We start from the raw sequence: 21,902 nt of genomic DNA, 5'->3' as shown, positions 1-21,902 counted from the left end.
CAATCAAGACCTAACGCACACCACATAGGTTGTAGGATTTTAAACACAAGACAATGTGATGATCACTCAAAACGATAGAACAAAGGAGACAGGATTATAACAAGCGATTAAAGCAGATATGTTGAAACAAAATCAATTGGCAAATAGACTCAGATCTTTAACTAAAAATTAGAACTTCAAAAATTGTGCATGGTCTATAAATTCTGAAAATTTAGGACAAAACTAGAGATCATTACGAAAAATACATAAACAACGATAGCAAAATGAAAGTATGCTTCTCACAAAGTGAAAAAACCATAATTCCTTAATCATCAAAGAGACTGAATCCCATTTCCTGAAAACAAAGAAACGAAAATGTAAGCATATGATCCAAGAAAACATCTTGAAATGAAACAAGTTGATTAAACCAAAAGAATGTAAGTACGACAACTTACATCATCAGATTCCTCTTTCTCTTCAACCTTCTCCTCTTTCTTTGGCTCAGCTGCGGCAGCAGCAGGTGCAGCAACTCCACCGGCTGCGGCGGCAACAGCAACACCACCACCTCCTGAAGGAACTGAAGCCAACTTTTCCCGGCCAGAGGCAATCAGTTCTGTGATGTCTTTACCCTTGACTTCAGACAAGAGCAATTCAATTCTATCTTCGTCTGCTTCGGCTCCAACTGCAAATCACAGTTCATAACTCATTTGTTACTTCACATTTCACAAAAAATGAAACATATACAAACTTAGTGGAGTAATATATCTCCCTAAATGATGTGTTAATTGTATAAATATCAAACGGAATACGTTCACACATTCGCACTATTTAAACACATACCTGAACCGAGGATTTTCTTCAAATCTTCGGCAGATGGGGAGGTGTTACCTCCCAATAGAGCCAACAAATAAGCAGCAACAACCTTCATTCTGCTGCAACGAAACAAGAAAATTCAACAAACAAATCGAATATCCTCCTCTAAAGTAAAACAACCGCTGATTTTGAGATGGAGAAGGGATCAGAATGAAGAAGACGACGATACCTGTATTGCGTTGAAGCCGATCTGTATCTCTTGCCTCCTTTGTGTGTTTAGGGTTCAGCAGACTTCTTGAAACCCTAACTCGATTTATAAGTATTAATAGCTTCGGCCTTCCTGGTGTTCTTTAGTGGGCTACGATTGATGCATTGGTTATGGGCCGGACTTTTTCTTTATTATAGCCTGATAACAGAAAACTTTCTAGATTGGGAATAAGATGAATATGGATGTTTATTTTTCTTTTTACCATTCTATCATGAATAAGTATAATAAGTATACTAGTAATTGTTTGGTTAGAAAGAAAATCATTTATGAATATACAACAATGTATTGGTCCTGCATACACACGACCTTTAAGAATTCTTCAAACTCTAGCAAATGGTAAAGAAGATACTCATTTATCAGTTATATCAATCAAAGGGTAGATTTGATTAAAAAAACTACACTCAAATGAGTTTGGAGAAAAACTAACAAATATTAATGTATGTTCTGACTAGTTCACTTTTTTTAGAATTGTTTTTCATTTTTTATATGCTTTGATGTAATAAAAACAATTACAAAATTTTATTGCTAAAACACTGATATATATTTATATGTAATTAAGATAAAGTATGACACAAATCAACTCGGTAGTCACATTGCGAGTTGAAAGTATAGTATGAATTCAAATTAAAAACATAAAACAATAAAAATAAGGGGAAATGACTTAGAAAGGTGATTACGTTTCAAAATTGTTCAAAAATATTATTCAAATTTAGTCAGCACAAAAAATATTAATGAATTAAGGTCTTTGTACACAAAATATCATCAAAGTGTATGTGTGTTCAAATTACAACTTATGGTAACCTGATTATTGGGTTAATATTATTGGTTGTCATCCGATCGATCGTTGAAAGTAAGAAGGATTGGGAATTCTCAAATCTCCATGTACTGGGAAAACTTAGTCGAATCTAAGTGGGGGAGAGAATTTTTATAAAGTTCTCCAACTGTGAGTTCTGGTTGCGCGAGGTGCAATCTCTTGGGCACCTTGTCAACCAGAAGGGTATTCTGGTCGATCCGACCAAGATAGAGGCCTTGATGCAGCGGGAGATTCCGAGGTCTCCGACCGAGATTCGGAGTTTCCTGGGTCTAGCGGGTTATTATCGGAGATTTATATGGGACTTATCCGTGATCGCGGTTCCTTTGATCCGACTGACCAAGAAGTTGGTGACCTTTCGCTGGGAGCCTGAGCAGCAGGCAACCTTCGAGACTCTGCGACAGCAGGTTTCGGGAACCAAGATAGAGCTCCAGTTAGGACTCGAGTTCATTTGTGTGTTAGGTCGAGAGTGTGTTCGACCGGTATGGGAAGTGTTGTAAGACTACGGGGGTAGCCGTAGCATTCACTAGTAGTCAGATAGCATGGGAAGTGTTGTAAGACTGCGGGGGTAGTTGTAGCATTCACTAGTGGCCAGTTAGCATGGGAAGTGTTGTAAGACTGTGGGGGTAGCCGTAGCATTCATTAGTGGTCAGTTAGCATGGGAAGTGTTGTAAGACTGCGGGGGTAGCCGTAGCATTCACTAGCGATCAGATAGTGATAGAGTGTCGTGAGACTGCGGGCGTAGCCGTAGTATTCATTAGCGATCAGATAGTGTTAGCGTTTTGTAAGTCTGCGGGTGTAGCTGTAGCATTCACAAGGTTAGAAGATAATGCTTGAGTGGTGTAAGTCTGTGAGTGTAGCCGCAGCCTTCACTTGGTTGGCAGATAGCATGAGTGCGTTGTTAGGGCGCGGAATGAACAGTAGTACGCACCAGTTTGGGTGCAACATTGAGGATATGGAAGTCCACAGATTGGATTTCGGATTTACCCAAATGGATTAGATCTGGTTAAGCCAGTAATGAGACCGTGGGGACGTCACTACAGTTATGAGATCAGGGAATCAATGGACTGCTTAAGGTCGTTGTGACAATAGGCTACCATTGGTCGGGTAGCAAACACTTTTAGCATTGGATGTGGTGACGTCAGGATTCGATGCATGGACCCGATCGGTTGGGTCGGGAGGTTGTTAGAGCCACAGTGGCATGATAGCTAGTGGCAACTAGTTCCAGAGAAGTATTTAGTTCGAAAGTCGTGTGAGGCGACTAAGTGGGAGTCCTTTGGCCCCGCAGCTGGGCCGAAACCCGATATTTCAGATGATTGGCGAACAAATTGAGACCAGGTAGGTCTCGGTGGATTTTGGAAAGCAGCCATGTGACAGCATACTGCTTCAGGCCGTTCAGTGTTCGGGCGGTGACAGTGTTTGGGCAGTATTAGTATTTATGTTTTGGGTTGCAAATACGGACAAAATAATAGATTGCTTGGGTTATGCTGAGTGACCAGCATGGGTAATTAGGTCTGTGATCCTATTTTATAGTGGGAACCTCGAGCTATCAGAAGTTGAGTAGCCTGTTGAGAGATAAACAGACTGAACTCAACGATAATGATTCAGTATGAGTGGTCTGTCAGGGATTCAGACCATCTCTAGACAGCAGATTTCAGACGGAGTAGATGTGATCTGGTTGCAAGGAATTCGTTCATATGAGGATATTAGGGCTTTGCGAAGATTGGTCACAGCAACCCTGGGAAGGCTAGGGTGTGCCCAAGACGGTGATCCTGTTACTAGAAGTGGTTTGGCATATAAGAAATAGTAAGGAGTGATTTCGAGGACGAAATCTAATTTAAGTGTGGGAGAGTTGTAAACCTGTTTATTTATTAGTTAAATAAATAAACTAATGAACGAATGGTAGCCAAAAATAAATAATTATATATGCAGGGTGTTGGGTTCGAGGAGTCAATTGCCACATTTTTAGAAGTCGGGGGTTAAAAGTGTGAGTTCGGGACTCATTTTATAAATATTCATGAAGACAGGGGCTTCGTGGTAATTATTTGGATTTAATTTAAAAAGGAAATGAGGTGGAAGGGCTGATTATGTCATAATTAAGATATCGGGGGCTGTTTCGTAAACTTTGTACCTACGGTGTAAAGGGTTTTAATGTTGGGGGTTTAAATGGTAATTTATGGGCTATGTTTGAAGAAATTGTGTATAGGACAGACCGATGCTGCCACTTCTGTTATAATTTTGTATGGAAGCGGGATTTAACCCGAAAGCCCTTACCCTCCTGTTGCATTGGAAAACCCTAAACCTAGTTCTTTCTCACAGCCGCCATGTGAAACCTCCAGCCGCCCCTCCCACCTACTCGACCTCCGGCACCGCACCACCACCGGATACCGCCACACTGTGGTCGCTGAGGATGTTGAGTCGTCATCCGTGACCTCACATGTCGTCAATATGGAGTCGCTCAGCCACCAGGCGAACACCGAGCATCCATCAGCCTCCTTCTCTTTCTCCTTCTTAGGTTGTCGCTGCTTCTTCGTGGTTCCGATCAGGCGACTCCGAGGAGCCTTCCGCTCCTAGCCTTACGCCATCAGTCGCTGTTTGCATCATCAGCCCGGTTCCGCCGCCGCCTCGTCGACAAACACTGTCGAACCGCCACCTAGCGCCGTCGATGTTTCTTTTCTAGTAACGACGAAGACCACCGGCGGGCTTCGTCCCTCTGTCGCTGCTGCCGGAGACGCTGGTGCGCCATTGGAGCCGCTGCTGTGTTCGTCGACAACAACCACCGCCTGCCGCCATTTCCTTCTACTTCTTTCCGTCGCTGCCTTGGCTCGTCACCATCAGCCACCGTGGGAGGTGGCTGTGAGTTGTGTGGGTGTGTGATTTTGCTTTTATTTGGGTGTTGTGTGTGTTTTGTCTAGTCGGAAAGTCGGGAATAGCCACTTCCACCATCGTGAGGTGGTGGCTGCCGCCATGAGCCACCATTGTGTGTGTATGTGTTTAGCCTAGTGTGTGTGTGTGTGTGTGTGTGTGTGCGGTTTGGTTATTTCGTTGTAATTTTGTATTAATTGGAATAGTGAAGAAAATCCATCACCACCACCGTTAGGTGGTGGCTGCCGCCTCCTGCCGCCACCGGCCGCCGTGTCGGGTGGCGGTGTGCTTGCCTCATTGAGTATGATTCGTTTGGGGTGCTTGAAACCCTAATGGGCCTTGTAAGCCCTAATGGGCCCCATAAAGCCCTAATTGACCTAAAAGCCCAACAAATTGATAAATGGGCTAGTATTTGGATTGGAAACCCTAATTAGGGTTTGGAAAACCCTAATGCAATGAAACCCTAATTTTGAGAATTAATCGGGACACACACACGGGAATTATTTAATAGCTTGAAATATTAAATAATAATCATTGGCAAAGATTAACTAAGCAATATTGGACTTAATGGATTAAGTCCTTAGTGGGTTAAGTCCTTAATGGGTTAAGTAGGAAACTTAACCCTAATCATCATTTTATGAGAAACCCTAGTTTCAATTGGGCTTTGTGTTGGGCCTTTCTTTTGGGTTTTGGTAATTGGGTTATTAATGGGCCATCCAAGAATAAGTAAATGGACTAAATAATTGTATGGGTTTTAGGATAAGGCCTATGTGAGGACTTGGGCCCAATTTGGAAAATTGGGCCATAGATGGGCCATAATTGGACCTTTATGATTATGTGATATTGGGCCATGGGAATTGGACTGGAATAATTGGATGGGCCTTAAGGAAAGACCATGTAGAGGTCTGGGCCCAATTTGGAAAAATGGGCCATATGTTGGGCCTTGGCCCATTACTTGACTTTTGGGCTTTTGGAGTGTGAGTTGGACTTTGAGCTTGGAACCCAATTATTAATTGGGTATTGTTTGATGTTGACAGTTCGGGAATCTGTCAACCAACAGCTGGAGTTTATTCTGCGGGACTTCAGCAGTGACAGGTGAGTTCTCCTCACTATATCAACAGGGTCTACGGCACCAAGGCCGACCCTTTATGATTACATTCTGGTTTTAGGATGTTGCTATGCTATGTGATCTGTATGATTATCTGTGTATATGTTAGTGACCTGGTTAGGTCGGTATCCTGGTTTTAGGATGTTGCTATGCTATGAGATCTGTTAGATCTGTATGATTATCTGTGTATATGTTAGTGACCTGGTTAGGTCGGTATCTTGGTTTTAGGATGTTGTTATGCTATGTGATCTGTTAGATTCGTATGATCATCTGTACATATGTTAGTGACCTGGTTAGGTCGGTATCCTGGTTATAGGGTGTTGCTATGCTATTTGATCTGTTAGATCGGTTGACCGTTATGTATGCTAGCGTATGATATGTATGTGCACATGTTTGTTTGATTGGGGGTTTGGGTTGAGGCAGTCCTGCTTTGTGCTGAAGGCCAACATACCTAGGGCGGTCCGGATAGACTACAGACCCAGGAGGGTATGATAGTCAGACCGAAGGCCCGGCGAGCGGTCCGGATAGGCTGAAGGCCCTACGAGGCAGTCCAGAGGTGCCGAAGGCTCGGAGAGCGGTCCAGATAGACTGAAGGCCTGCGAGGCGGTCCAGTCAGGCTGAAGGCTCATTATGCATGCTGATCTGTGATTATATTGATATGATATTTGTTCTGGTTAGTATGGGTTGGTATTTTGGGGGTAACTCACTAAGCCTTCGAGCTTACGTTTATCGAATATTGTTTCAGGTACTTCTTATGATCGCGGAAGGCGAAGGCGTGATCGTACAGCTCCTCATATTTCATGGTTTTATGATTTGATTCTGGGGATACTCTAATGTTTAAACTATTTTGAAAACAAACTGTAATAACTTGATGCTTTTTAAATGTTTTAAAAAGTTTTAAATTGGCTTGAATTTTTGGGATGTTACAACATGTCATTGCCAAGAACCACTTTTGAGCTCTGCGTGCTGAGGTTAGACTCGATGTTTGTTGAGTCCAAGTTAGGGGTGAGCATTTGGACCTGACCGGACCGAATCAGACCGGTTTCGGAGACTATTGTGGACCGTGGACCGTGGACCAGACCAGATGAGACTTACCAAGTCCAAGCCTGTGTCCGGGTCCAGGTCCGGGTTTTCTTGTTCTTGGACCTGTTTGGATAGGTACAACTTCACATGCATACGATACAACTTGTTAAAACGTGTTTTTGGGTTTGATACAACTCGTTAAAACGAATATGTTGTTGAGTTTGATACATTACAACTCGTTAAAATGAATACTTTTTTGGGTTTGATACAATACAACTCGTAAAAATGAATATGTTTCCGTTTCTTGTGACATTTGGACCAGTCAAACTTTGACTGTTTATACTTTATACCATTTAACTGAAGGATTGTAACTCATTGAATATAACATCAAAAACAACAAAATTATAGTCTAAACTCATCTACAGACTCTAAATTACATGTTGGAAAAAACCGCATATCAATTTTACTTAAAACAAATAAGATATGCTTGTTTAAAGAATTTCACAGAATACAAAAGTTTAAATTTCTTGCTGAAAAACTGAAATATTTCAGTTTTAGTATCTCATCTTTAAAGGATTGTAACTTATCGAATTTAACACCAAAAAAAAAAAAAAATTGTAGTCTAATATCATCTACAAACTCTAAATTACCTTTGGAAAAACCCGCATGTCAATCCGACTTAAAAGGAACGAGATATGCTTGTTTAAAGAATTTCACAGAATACAAAAATTTAAATTTCTTGCTGAAAAGCTAAAATATTTCAGCTTTGATATCTCATCTTTGAAGGATTGTAACTCATCGAATATAACACTAAACAACAAGATTATAGTCTAAAGTCATCTACAAACTCTAAATTACACATTGGAAGAAACCCCATGTCAATCCGACTTAAAACGAATGAGATATGTTTGTTTAAAGAACGTCACATAATACAATTTTTTTTAAAAAATATAAGCCGGTCCAAAACCGGTTTTTACCCGGAACCAGTCGGACCGGACCGGTTTTGCTCAAATCCTAGAACTGAAAACCGGCCCGAGGGTCCAAAAAAACGGTCCGGTCCGGTCCACAGGTCCAAATGTTCACCCCTAGTTCAAATCACCATTGTCGAGGATGTGCCGAGTCCACACACGACCTTATACTAAATGATTGTTTTAAGTAAGTGGCCGACTTGGTGCATATATTGCTTAGTTGGTATATTTAATGCTTAGTTGACATATTCACCGATATTTTTTATACCATCTAAACTCAAATGATATTTTTTTAAACAATTTTAAAATTTAAGTACTCCTAAATCATTTTTTCGAACAATAAAACCACCCCAACACAAAAGGAGGCAAGGGAGGTTATGAGTTATGACTATGTCGACCATCCTAAGTCCTAACAATCTGGACATTTCCAAACCCCCTCAACCTTTCTTCCTCAAACATTTACCCAACCATGTATTCAGTTCACATTTATATTATTATTAACACCAAATATTCTTGTATATGCATAGTGTTTATTGTGTATTTAACCCACTGATCGATCTCTTTCTTAAAAAGGAAAAATATGAATACAAACTATAAAACCATAAGCAACAGCATACTTTAAAAATAACTTTAGAAAATAAGATATGGTGTTCACTTTCACATAAAGTCAACAAAAAGATTACATAATGCAATTCCTACAAAAACCAAGCGATGGCATTGGCAGCCCCTCTGAAACTTACAAATGGCAAAATCAACCCCTACCAATAAATAGTTTTACAACTCCACAATCATTCTTCCGTTTTCTTCTTCTTCTTCTTCTCTTTCTTCTTACTTGGCGTTTCAGTCTCCTCCACATCATCCTCCACATGCTTCCTCTTCTTCTTCTTCTTCTTCTCCTCTTCTTTCTCCACCTCAGCAACTTCTTCTTCCACCTCTTTCTTCTTTTTCTTTTCCTTTTTCTCTTTCTTTTTCTCCTTCTCTTCACCATCATCCACAACACTCACTTCCTCCTCAACTCCTCCCTTCTTTTTCTTCTTCTTTTTATCTTTCTTTCCTTCAGTCGCCACGTCAGCTTCCGCTTCAATCCGCCCAAGTACAGAATCTGACGCCACATTGTAAGTCTGCCCCACAAAATATTTTTATTTCTCATTAAGACAATGTTCTTTAAAAAAAATTAAAATTTTTTTAAAAAAAGTATATTGCTATTTCTTGCTTACCTTTGCAGGAGTAATCATGGCCCCACCTCCTGTTTTCTGATCCTTGTTATAAAATTCAATCTTAGGCTTCCCTTTAGTCGATCCAGCTGTCCTATTAAGCTCTCTCCCTTCAAGATTCCTTAATCTTGCTTCAATCTAAACTCCAAAAGAAAACAATAAATACACATAAAAACAAAAAGGGCAGTTTTGGAATTTTATAATACACATAAAAAACATTACCTTGAGACGATTCTCCATGCCCATAGAATTATCTTGGTTTTCTCCAAGGGCATCATAACGAATAGCAAGGGCAGTTTTGGAAGCAAGAGATCTTGAAATTTTCCCTTTATGTTTAGGTGCAGCTTGACCTATCAAACTTGCATGATAAATAAGCCCATATTTAGGAGTTGCATGTTTAGTTTTCAAAGCCCTAAAAAGAGCTTTTTCAGCTCCAAGAATTTGAACAGTGCTTCCAGGCTGTTTTGCAAGGTTTAATAAGCTGCCACCATGGGCAATTAAGCGGGCCCCCACTAGTTCTCCAACAAGAGCTGTTAGATTTGGAGCAATTGTGTTCATTCTGCTTTTTAAGTAATCGTATAGTTGAGCTCTGTATTCTGAAAGAGAAAGAACTTGATCACATAAATCTTTGATGTTTGTTAAATCAAGTTCACTGACTTCTGTTCCCATGGATACTACAGCTGATTCTTTTAGTTCTGTTTCAATCTCTTCTGAAAGTATCTGTTATGATAATAGTTTAGTGTCTAAAACTCTAAATCAATGAAATAGTTAAAGTACAACTTTGAATAAAAAAGATGATATTTCGGTACCTCAGAGAAATCAAGTTTTGCAGCATTTGTTCGATAACCCATGAGCTTAACAGCTTTGGCATAAAGAATGTTGTCTGAAACAATCTTTGCAAGCTCTGGAAAATGCCAACCATACCATTCTCTAACTCTCATTGCATAAGTGTTAAGTTCTTTATCAAGATCATCTAGAAGTCCAATAGCTTGAATGATCATTGTATCCACCTGTATAAGAATCATGTTTTACTAATGTCATTAAATCCAATTTGAATAATGAAGTGATAATGTTTGAGAAGAAAGTTAGAAACTAACCTTATCAGGACTGAATTTTAGTTTGTATCTTGACAAGCTATGAGATAGCCCCAAGCTCATTGGAGCTAAATCTTGTGATCCTAAACCGGTTATGAGTTCAGTTAATTGACTTCTGACTCCTCTCATAAGTTCCATAACAGTTTGGTTGTGAACACAATCGATTTGCTGTGAAAATGATTCGATTTGAGTGTTATTTGAATATGTAGAAAGTTAATGTTGGAAAGATACAACTAGGGTTTAAGTCAGAAATACGACTTACGAGCTTTTCCTTGATCGCGTTTCCAAGTTTGGAGTCTGCAACAGCTAGTGTTTCGCCGTCACAATGAGCACGGAGAAACTTGCGCAAGCCTTTGCTGGGCTTGCTGTCGATTAACAGAGTGGCTGCTGAAAGTGCCTCTGATGTGTTCTCAAATTTGGAGAAAGCTTTTAGCTTTACCACCTGTTGTTCAATGAGTTCATGTAGACAATTTGTAAGATTCATAATAGAGAAGCTTTATGAAGACGATGGGATCATTACTGCATTTAAACCTACCTGTCTGGCTGTGTCGGCTGATGAGAAATCCTTCCATAAATCCTGTAAGCATAAAACCGATAAATCAATTGCATATAATCATATACACAGAGTTAGAATAGGTATGAGATTGTATGAATATACTCACATCGACTTTGGAGAGCTTTCCTTCATCCAATACTTTGAAAAGGGCGAACCCCGCTGGGGTTTCGAACAGCACTAACATTTTCTCGATCCTCTGAACAATTAGACCTAAAGAAAACAAGCAGAAGCAAGCTTAGCGATGTTTTATGTTCTCTTTTTCATTAAAGAAGAACATCGATTTTCGGAAAAACTATGGAACTATAGCAGGGAGGAGTGTTACCTTGGGAGGAAGAGGTGAAGAAGAGGGTCTAGGGTTTAAGAAAGGCGGAAGAAAGAGTGTTACGTTTAAATAGTCGAAATCGCATTGAAACCTAAAAATGTAAAAAGAAATAGAAAATTTTGTTAAAAAAGAAAAAAAAAAATCAATAGTTATATCTGTCTCGTTTCATTGGAATCGGAATCGATCGTTCTTAAATTTTTGTGAACCAGTCCCGGAATATTCCGGGACTCAATTCCAAGACCAGGCAATCTAATTACGTTTTTTTTTAGTTTCGCTAATACAAAATGATTTTTAGCCATTAAAATAAAAAAGCAAATACTATACCTAATTCATTACGATACAAGTTAACAAATGGCAAAAAAATAATCGTTTTAAAAAATAATCCAAGTTGTTAAATATAAATCATAAACTAAAATTCATGTTCTTACCATCAATCTGTTAATATTATTTAACATTATATCTTTTCAAAAGATATTACCATCATGTATATTTAAATTGTTTTACTATCGTATATTCACATTCACATTCGACCATTTGTTTTGAAAAAAAAAGTTGCAAATCTGACTTATTAGCATGTTACTTCTGACATCCAATTAGATAGTCTCAACAAATAGTCATCAACGTTGTTACGCCCAACTCATTTAAGTATTAAGTATTTTAAAATTTTAATATTTTGGAATTGGTCCCGGTGGTTACCCGATGGATAATTGTTCTTAAAAAATGGAAACAAGAACTGAAATTGTTCCTTGGCGGTTCTCATTTTTAAGAACCGGAACCAGTGACATCGGTTCTGAAACAGTTCCGGTGTCAGACGTTTTAGATACGGTTTCGGTCCATGCTCACCCTAATCTCTTCAAATATGGTTTGAATATTAACTTTTAGGTTAAAATTTAGAGGAGTTTTGGTTTAAATGATCATCATTTTTTTAAGAATAATTATTTGTCAAGTTAAATTAGATTTCAAAGTCTTAATTTTTGTTCGTTTTTGTCATTCCTGCCTACGTGCCATCCTACATGACCTAAGTACCGGAAAAACGATTCGATTTTGCCATTAAACTTTTCATCACATTAATTTAGACTCTGAACTCTAATTTTTTTAATCATTTTTGATAGAACTAAACTCACTTTTAAGTTTTGTTTTTAAGTTTTCATTTTTGTTTTTTTAGTCAAAACTAAACTCCGTTTTAATTTTTTTTTTCGAATTTATATTTTTTTATTTATCTCCGGAATATAAGCTTTGTGACCAATTTCTTTGAGTCAATTTCTTTCCGTGCATAATAGAACGTGAGGTTCACCGCACATAATAAATTAAATAATCATTTATATGAAAATCTATTTATTATAGTTTTATAACAAACAATGTATACTGGTTGTCAAAATCAGTTATTACACAAAATTAATATGTCATTTAATTTGAAATAAAAGGATATTAATGATGTGGTGAGTACATACACTTTTAAAAATTTGAAAACATATATTACGGTTATCCTCCGTAATAAATTAAAATAATTTTGCCACTTGTCATCTTCTAATGCATTTTGTCACATGGTTTTTTCTTTTAATTTTCATTTTATTTTTTTCCACATTTCATTTTGTGGTTTTTCTATTTTATTAAATTTCACATCATATTTAAATGTAATAATAAATAAATACATATTAATTTCATTAATGGACTTTCCTTTTAATTTCAAAATTACTAAATTAATGTCTCATTAGTTACCTTTATTTATTTATCTAAATTATCTGTTTAAATTAAAAAAATACTTTAATTTTAATAATTCAATATTTTTCTCATTTTTTTTATAAATTCAAACTTTAAATGTTTAGAATTTCATATTTAATTTTTCTTTTAAATAAACTCATATAATACATGAGTCTTACATCTAGTATTATCATGTATAACAATGTTTAACATTTTCTTATATTAAGTCTGCTAATTAATTAAAATTGAGTAACATATATATTTGAACCCTTACTATATTTATATTTGTAATTTTTGTTAAACATTTTTTTTATTTATAATTTTTGCTATAACTTTCTTTATTTTTGGTCTTTTATTGACATATTTTTAGCAGAAAAATATAAAAATGAGAGAATTAGCCATATTACTTTAATAAAAAAACATTATAAAAAACCATAAAAAATCAAATTATAAAAAAATAGAAAAATAACTCAAAGGACACAATTATAATATACTCTAAAATAATCATACACTTTTTGAAAAAATGTCAATTTTTTTATCAAATTGATGAAAAATAAAACCAAAAAATATGAATATATATATATATATATATATATATATATATATATATATATATATATATATATATATAAATATGAAAACAGAATAAAAATTACTTAAAATCGAGTTAAGTTTTGACTAAAAATATGGTAAGATGTGGTAACAACTCTTAATCTTCATTTGTCGCTCCTAATCATCACAATACCTATGAATTTTAGACGAACAAACTTTCAATTCATAAAGAATTAAAGTATTTATTCTCAATCAAGTGTATGGGAAACTACGTTTGATAGCTACTTCACTGGAAATAATAGATAGAAAGAAGCAAAATGACTCGGAAAGGTAATGAACTTTTGATTTTATTCACATTAGTCACTTTCCTTTTTTGTAAACTATATATCATCCAACTCGTTGAATATGTTCACATTTTACCCTTGTAATTGTTGCATGTTATAAGAATGATATGTGAACAATTTTTGTAACACCCTGTTTCGAGTCGAATCATAATTCGGGGCCGTGACCCGAGGATCAATTATCATAAGGCTCTAGTCCTTGGGGAAAGAGAGGTTTAGACCCATTTGTTGTGGATAAGGTAGGTTGTGGGTACCAAGAGTTCGGTTTGTGCTTCGGAGCCCGAGGGTATAATGGTAAAAGTGATGGTTCGGGCCTTTCATGGATTAAGGATTTTAGTTCGAGGTGTTTTAAGTAAAAACTAATTATATAAGGTTGTAAAGCTCCTCGTTACCTTTTTGTTGATATAAAGATCATCGAAAACGGAGTTGGGACGCAAAAGTTATGGCCATCGGAAGATAGACCGGTAAGAAGCATGTCGTGTACGTTGGGCGTACAAGGAATGTACGATGGGCGTACATGGATGGAGTAATCGCGAAGGCTCCTTCTCATACGCTGGTGTACCAGATGTATGTTGGGCGTACGCGACTCAGTCTCAAACCCTAATTTAGGATCTTTGACCCTAATTAAAGGCCTTAACTCATTCTCAAACCCTCCTATCTTCAGCCTCCATCCCATTTAACCCTAAGTTCGAAACCCTATCCTCTCTTGTGTGAATTTCAAGCCTTGGTGTGATTTTCAGTGTGACATGGAGAAGAATGAGATCTTGTTAGAAGCATTGCATGGCTTGGAGCTTGTGGATCCAAGCTCTAATCATCTTCATCAACTTTCAGGAGGTATAAAGCTTCTAACTTGATGACTCAATGTGTTAGATCTAGTTTAGGGATTGTTTTGGGTTTATTATGGTCCCTATAGTCATCCTTGTGAGTATGAGCTACTCCAGGAGCTTAGGATGCTAGATATTAGCATTTATGAGGTTGTTGGTGCATAAAAATATCATCTTGATGAGTTTTGATGAATCATGCTAAAGTTGGTGTTCATATTATGGGTTTAGATGGATAAAAATGGGTTTTGGGTACCATTAAGACATGCAAAGGAGTAAAGTTGGCAACTTTATGGATTAAGACCTTATTTAGAGGTTAGATATGAGTTTGGACGTTTTGGTCTTAAGCATTAAGTGCTTAATGGAAGCTTTGGTCACCTGGTGGGTACGTTGGGCGTACGTATGTTTACATTCATCTTAATGTATGGAGTCCCCGTTCTCAGGCTTATGCGAGTTGTACCTTATGTAGCAGCAAGCGGTACGCGGGGCGTACGCCATAAATCTTCTTTTAGGCCTTGGGTCTTTTGGAGTTTGGGTCATGGGTTATTGGATCAGATATGTGAGGGGTAAAATAGCCTTTTACCATTAGAGGGATAGAATATGGTTTGGACCTTGGATTTTGGGAAATGATCTTAATTATTGATTAGGGATATTTTGATTGTGTTTAGTGTGAGAATTTCGGTAGCAGCAGCGCGTGTGTATCGGTTCGCTTGGATTGAGGTGATTCTCCTCACTATACCCGTGGGTCCAAGGCACCAATGTCGGGCCACTAGGATATATTATGCTAATTGTATTTATGACCCTGCATAGTGATGGGTTTTAGGTGAAACAAATAAACTATAAATACAATTCCTAAGTTCACATGCAACCTACTTTGGATCTATGTTTTAACTATTGAACATATAACTTTGATTTGCAAAACAAGAACCCTAAGGAGAGAGGCTATTTTCGAAAATAACAAATTAGGGTTTAGAGTTACATACCTTTCAATTGTTATAGCAAATAATTGGTAATCATTTGATCTTGATCTTCTTAGAAGCCTAGCACCACAAATGTAATGCCTCTAATGGAATCACAACCAAGAGATAGCAAGAATGAAACTTATTAGGAGAGAGGCTAGGGTATGCAAAAATCGGCCTAGGGTTTCTTCAAAAGAAGGAGTGCCAATTTTGGGAGTCAGGAGGCTCTTTATATAGCTGAGGGATCTAGGGTTTAGGGAAAACCCTAATGTTCCTTTGCGTAGGGCCTAAGCTTATCCAAAGGCCTTATCTAAGCCCCTTGGACGAAATCATTAGGGTTTCCCCTATAGATTTCATCCACCCCCTTCTAAGGAGGTTTTGGAACCTTCCACTCAACTATTTGATAATTGCAAACTAGTCCCTACACTTTATAACTAATACAATTAACCCCAAAATCAATTCTAATTAATTTATGGCTAACTATTAATTAAATAGTATGATTTCTAATTAATATATTAATTTTTTAACATATTAATAAATCATTTATATTAATTTATTAATCTTATAATAAATCAATATCTCTCCTTTCATAATTTCATTGTCCGGTCGCTAGGTTTGAGGGCAACCCAAAAGGACTGTGTTGCTATCAATTCAAGTACATACTAATTATAGTTATGGGCTTAGACACTTAATCCAACTGTCTCCCACTTGGATAAGTCTGTAACTATAATTGCCAGTATGACTTCTAAATTTGACCAACAAATTGTAGCTTCCAAAAGTTGTTGCTGAACTCTGACCCAGTCAGTTACGTGTCCTAAGATAAGTGATCATATAATCCTTCGTTCTGCAAGATATCCCTAGACATAAGATATGGAATGTAATCAATCTCTTTGTCCATAATCTATGTTTCCCGATTTCTGATTTGTGATGATATAGGACTTCTAATTGAACACATCAATTTAGTCCTGGCTGGGCCCAGCACATAAGTCAACACCAAATCATCGAGGGGCCCACAGATATCGTTTTTCCCGTTAGGGCAAAAGGAACGAATAAACTTTGACTCATATGCTTGTATATTTTACTCATCAAATTATACATGACAATGCGTTTTATAACACCAAGTTACTGATGCGTTTTCGTATCACCAATGTATAACCGACTTGCAAATTACAACTCATATATCTCCGTTTGAAGATTATAAGATATTATCGTCTCAATATTAATCGTGATGAATTCCATGAAGTAATACTTTGAGCGAGGGTTTATCCAATACTAAAATCTCTATTTCTAAGTACTCATGAACATTGCAGCAATTCTATTGCTATGTCTAACTCCCTTAGACAATCTGTGATCCAATTCATGACAGTCTTAATTCACTACTTACTCCCAAAAGTACGAACGACCGTGGAGTTTTGAATAATCATATTATTCGGGAAGTAAAACATGCAAAATATGAAACACAATAATAAACAATTGACAAAAGGCAGTAAACAAACTCATAAATAATACTTTATTATTTAATCACCAAAAGTCAATTACATTTACTTTGTTACAAGTTTCAGAATAAAACTAATCTAACTACTAAAACTAATATCATCTCTCAGTCCAATGCTCCGAGCATGCTGAATATGCTTAACCCTACTCAGACCCTTTGTGAGGGGGTCTGTTGGGTTATCCTCAGATGATACCCTCTTTACAACAAGATGGCCTTCTTCTACTCTATGTCTTGTGAAATGGTACTTTCTGTCGATATGTCTGGTTTTACCATGATCTCTAGGTTCCTTTGTTAAGGCAACCGCTCCTTCATTATCGTAGAACAGTTCCATAGGCTCCTAGATGGTTGGAACAACTCCGAGATCTCCGATGAAGTTCCTCAACCAAGCTGCTTCTTTCGACGCTTCACTCGCTGCTATGTACTCTGATTCACAAGTAGAATCAGCCACCGTATCTTGCTTGGAACTTTTCCAAGTAACTGCTCCTCCATTCAGTAGAAATACCCAGCCAGATTGAGAATGGAAGTTATCTCTATCCGTTTGAAAGTTGGCATCACTGTAACCATCTACTCTCAAAGTATCATTGCCACCAAGTACAAGGACCCAGTCCTTTGTCCTTCACAAATACTTGAGTATATTCTTAACCTCTATCCAATGAGCTCTACCCGAATTACCCTGATAGCGACTGACCATGCTCAAAGCAAAAGCTACATCAGGGCGAGTACATGTCATAGCGTACATGATCGATCCGACAGCGGAAGCATAAGGTACATGACTCATGTCAGCCATCTCCTCATCTGTACTTGGGCATCGAGTCTTGCTCAATTTGGTATTGCTTTGGATAGGTAGCTCTCCCTTCTTGGAATTTTCCATACTAAACCTTTTTAGTACCTTGTCCAAGTATGTGCTCTGACTAAGTCCAATCAGTCTCTCCTTTCTATCTCTCAATATTCTAATCCCAAGAATATAGGCAGCTTCTCCAAGGTCTTTCATGGAAAAACACTTTCCAAGCTAAGACTTAACATCTTTCAAGGTCGGAACGTCGTTACCAATAAGTAATATGTTATCGACATATAACACTAGAAAAGTCACTATACTCCCACTAGCCTTGATATATACACAAAACTCATCTTCACTCCTAGAGAAACCAAAATCTTTGACTTTCTCATGGAATCAAAGATTCTAGCTGTGAGATGCTTGTTTCAATCCATCAATGGATTTCTCAAGCTTTCACACTCTATTGGGAAACTTTGCATCAACAAAAACCTCTGGCTGATTCATGTAAACATCCTCAACCAACTTCTCGTTAAGGAAAGCAGTCTTGACATCCATCTTCCATATTTCATAGTCATGAAAGGCAGCTATGGCGAGCAATATCCTAATGGATTTAATCTTAGCTACTGGAGAGAAGGTCTCATCACACTCAAACCCCTTGAGTGAAACCTTTTGTAACCAGTCGAGCCTTGAACGTGTGCACATTTCCATCCATGCATGTCTTCTTCTTGAAGATCCATTTGCACCCAACTGTCTTACGACCTGGTGCACTATCCACCAAATTCCAAACTTGGTTGTCATACATGGACTTTATCTCGTTGTCCATTGCCTCTTTCCATTTGAAAGCCTCTGGGCCTGCCATTGCTTCCTTGTAAATAACTGGTTCATCTAAATTTACCAGTGTCCTATCACTTATGAATGTGTCACCATCTGAAGTAATATGAAAACCATATAACTCAGGTGGCACACTCACCCTAGTGGATCTTCGAAGAGGTAATGAGTTATCAACTGGTTCAACAGGAACTGTTTCCTCTGGTTGAGTGCTAGTGTCATTTAAGGTTCCTTCATTGGCCAACTCTTGAATTTCTTCAAGGCCAATGGTGCTCCCACTGTCCTTTGTGAATATGAGCTCTCTTTCTATAAAGACTCCTCTTCGTACCACAAAGACCATGTTTTCACTAGGTATGTAGAACAAATATCCAAAAGACTGTTTTGGGTAACCAATGAAAATACATTTATCACTTCTAGCTGCTAGCTTGTCGTGAGTCTCTCGTCTTACGAAAGCTTCACAACCCCAGACTTTAATATGTGCTAACGAGGGAACTTTCCCCGTCCACGTTTCGTGAGGTGTTTTGGCAACCTTCTTTGTAGGGACAAGATTGAGGATGTGGGCGGCTGTCTCTAAGGCATACCCCATAAGTGAATAGGAAATGAAGCACGACTCATCATAGAACGAACCATGTCTAACAAGGTTCGATTACGCCTCTTAGCCACACCATTTAACTATGGTGTCCTAGGAGGAGTTAATTGTGAAACTATTCCACATTCCTTTAGATAGTCATTGAACTCAATACTAAGATACTCTCCGCCTCTATCGGATCTAAGTACCTTTATCTTCCTGCCCAATTGATTCTCAACTTCATGTTTAAACTCTTTGAACTTTTCAAAGGTTTCTGACTTATGCTTGATTAAGTAGATATAGCCATATCTGCTATAATCATCAGTAAAAGTCACATAAAATCGATTAGCATCCCTTGTAGTTGATCTGAAGGGTCCACATACATCTGTATGTATGAGGTCCAACAGACCTTCACCTCTTTCACAAGATCCTGTGAATGGTGATTTTGTCATCTTTCCCAAAAGACAAGATTCACACATATCATCTGATTTTAGGTCAAATGATTCCAACACTCCATCCTTTTGGAGTTAGGCTATGCGTTTCTTGTTAATGTGTCCAAGATGACAATGCCACAAACATGCCTTGTCTACACTATTAGACAAGTCAATATTAAATACACTATTACCTAAGTTATCAACACACGTCACTGTTTCATACACACCATCACAAAGTAAAGCTTCAAACACAAAAACACTATTCTTATAAACAGAAATTGAACGATTCAAATCATTAAAAGAATACTTAAAACCTTGTCTGAACAATGCATGAAATGAAATAATGTTTCTCGTCATCTCAGACGAATAGCAACAATTCAATAAATCTAATCTAACATCATTATTAAGCAAAAGTTGATAAACTCCGATCTTGGTTACTGGTGAAGTCTTTCTGTTTCCCATGATCAAGTTTATCCTCCCTCACTCCACCTCCTCACTTTCTTTTAGCCCCTGCAAATCAGAACAGATGTGAAAACCACATCCTGTATCAAGGACCCATGAACGAGAAGATAATGAGTTATTAGAAGAAATAATGTAAATACCTGCTGAAGATGGCTTCACTTTGCCATATTTGATGTCCTGCAGATACTTTGGGCAGCTTCGTTTTCAGTTCCCTTTGTCATTGCAATAAAATCAATCGGCATCTTTTGGGTCGGAAACATGGGGAATCACAACATTGGGCTTGGCCTTTGGGCCACTACTTGATGACCCGGCTTGGGTCTTGCCCTTCGAATTTTGCTTAGGAGGACCTTTCCTCTTTTTCCCATTTCCCTGTCCAATAGCCAAGACAGGGGAACTAGTAGGAGTGGAGGCTACACTTTTACCCTTCATTCTTGCCTCTGCTGTCTGCAACAAGTTGTGCAATTGGGCCAATGTCTGCTCGGTGTTGTTCAAATGGTAAGTTAGGATAAACTGACCATAACTATCGGGCAATGAGTTCAAGACCATGTCTATGGCCAATTCCTCATCAAATTCCACGTTGAGCTTGACCAACCCCTCTATGTAGCGTTGCATTCTTTGCACATGACTAACAACCGACTCTCCTTCCTTCATCCTGCAAGCCATGAGTGATTTGATTACTTCAAACTTTTCTTGACGAGCTCGCTTATGGTACTTCTCCATAAGGTCCTTGTTCATCTCAAAGGGCCAGTAGTCCTCATTGTACCTCTGCAATTATGGGGACATGGTTGCGACCATGATGCATGCCACTTTGGTGGTATCGTCATAGTGCTTCTTGTAGTCAGCATATTCTTCGGGAGTGGCTTTGGTTGCATCAATCTATTTGAGCTCCTTTTCAAGGACATACTCTTTATCCTCAAAACGGAGCGCCATTTTGATGTTGCGCATCCAATCGTTATAGTCTGAGCCATCCATAACGACTTTGGAGCAAATGTTGAGCAAAGAGAAGTTGTGGTTGGAGGATGATGAAGCAGAAGTGTTTCTAGGAGTAGACATCTGAAAAGAAAGATAGTTTTAGTTAGATTTCAAAATACCTTAATATAATAACCCAAAATATAATATTAAGGTTAGGATCCAACTATGAGGATTCACAACTTAGAAATGGGATGCAGAGATCCAAGTGTGAATTTCATAAAGGTAAGTGAATGACGATTCACTAATTCCACCAAAAGACGAAACGAATGAAGTGAAATTCCTAATTCTTTTGAGATACATTGAAACTATTCAATGGCATGTTTTGATCTCGGATTATGCTCTTCTATTTGTGACTGGGATACCGAAGATCACAAACAAGATGTGAATAACCATGCAAATTTGCTTGGTAACCTCATTGTCTTTATCATTATCTATTAATGTGCCGGTAAACCATACACACTCCATCAAAATGATAATCATGAGATACCCATTACGACTCTTTATTAGTCCTAATTAGTGTGCCCGTTAACCACACACGCTCCACTAACGACTTATAAAGCCTGATGTGCAATTTCATGGGTTAGCATACTTTTCACATTTTTCCTAAAGTAACTAGAGTTGGGATTTTATAAAATAATGTTCTAGTACTTCATTAATAACATTATACTTTTAATGAGATTAAGTTGTCCTATCAAATCCGTTCTGCTAACGACGCTCCACTAATCAAGGAAGTGGTGGGTGAGAGTGGACACCCATTCAACTACCATTTTATAGGCAGTTTCCTTATACCCCCCTTATAGACTAGCTTCGTGAATGAGGCATATTAGCGATTTGACTGACCAATTCTTATACATATATAATATTTAACATTTAATTATAATATATATATAAGGTGTGTTTTAAAATTTTTAAAACTTTAGGGTTTATATAAAATTTTCGAAAATTAAACCATTAATTTTTAAATTTAAAATAA

General features: G+C 37.7%; 2 protein-coding genes across 3 annotated transcripts; both read right to left on the bottom strand.

Annotated features, from left to right (window-relative positions):
- Positions 1-136: 136 nt before the first annotated feature.
- On the bottom strand, positions 137-1,136 carry LOC145156681 (large ribosomal subunit protein P2B-like). Of its 2 annotated transcripts, none has more exons than XM_079075970.1 (4): positions 1,022-1,136; positions 820-908; positions 435-661; positions 137-334 (listed from the first exon to the last, which is right to left on the bottom strand). In XM_079075970.1, the coding sequence occupies exons 2-4, from the start codon at positions 905-907 to the stop codon at positions 305-307; spliced, it is 345 nt and encodes a 114-aa protein (XP_078932096.1). In that variant the 5' UTR covers position 908; positions 1,022-1,136; the 3' UTR covers positions 137-304. The 2 variants fall into 2 exon arrangements, with proteins under 2 accessions (XP_078932096.1, XP_078932090.1); XM_079075964.1 differs by having other exon boundaries at positions 820-911; positions 1,022-1,112.
- A 7,316-nt stretch (positions 1,137-8,452) lies between these two features.
- On the bottom strand, positions 8,453-11,113 carry LOC145156671 (putative nucleolar protein 5-2). Its single transcript, XM_079075955.1, has 9 exons — positions 11,022-11,113; positions 10,806-10,909; positions 10,679-10,720; positions 10,406-10,585; positions 10,147-10,311; positions 9,859-10,059; positions 9,272-9,769; positions 9,053-9,187; positions 8,453-8,956 (listed from the first exon to the last, which is right to left on the bottom strand). The coding sequence occupies exons 2-9, from the start codon at positions 10,881-10,883 to the stop codon at positions 8,624-8,626; spliced, it is 1,632 nt and encodes a 543-aa protein (XP_078932081.1). The 5' UTR covers positions 10,884-10,909; positions 11,022-11,113; the 3' UTR covers positions 8,453-8,623.
- Positions 11,114-21,902: the final 10,789 nt, after the last annotated feature.

Source organism: Lactuca virosa, chromosome 1, assembly GCF_052849685.1.
Source record: "Lactuca virosa cultivar CGN04683 chromosome 1, Lactuca_virosa_CGN04683_v6, whole genome shotgun sequence".
Classification (NCBI taxonomy): domain Eukaryota; kingdom Viridiplantae; phylum Streptophyta; class Magnoliopsida; order Asterales; family Asteraceae; genus Lactuca; species Lactuca virosa.
The sequence above is the reverse complement of the archived record's forward strand: the minus strand, read 5'-3'. Positions and strand labels throughout refer to the sequence as shown.

Excerpts from the sequence above, each read along its gene's own strand:
- LOC145156671 (XM_079075955.1), bottom strand. The coding sequence starts at position 10,883 with ATGTTAGTGCTGTTCGAAACCCCAGCGGGGTTCGCCCTTTTCAAAGTA. Across the intron at positions 10,312-10,405 it reads ACGCGATCAAGGAAAAGCTC|CAAATCGATTGTGTTCACAA; the intron begins GTAAGTCGTATT and ends TCATTTTCACAG. Across the intron at positions 9,188-9,271 it reads GCATGGAGAATCGTCTCAAG|ATTGAAGCAAGATTAAGGAA; the intron begins GTAATGTTTTTT and ends TTTGGAGTTTAG.
- LOC145156681 (XM_079075970.1), bottom strand. The coding sequence starts at position 907 with ATGAAGGTTGTTGCTGCTTATTTGTTGGCTCTATTGGGAGGTAACACC. Across the intron at positions 662-819 it reads GAAGAAAATCCTCGGTTCAG|TTGGAGCCGAAGCAGACGAA; the intron begins GTATGTGTTTAA and ends TGTGATTTGCAG. Across the intron at positions 335-434 it reads AGAAAGAGGAATCTGATGAT|GAAATGGGATTCAGTCTCTT; the intron begins GTAAGTTGTCGT and ends CTTTGTTTTCAG.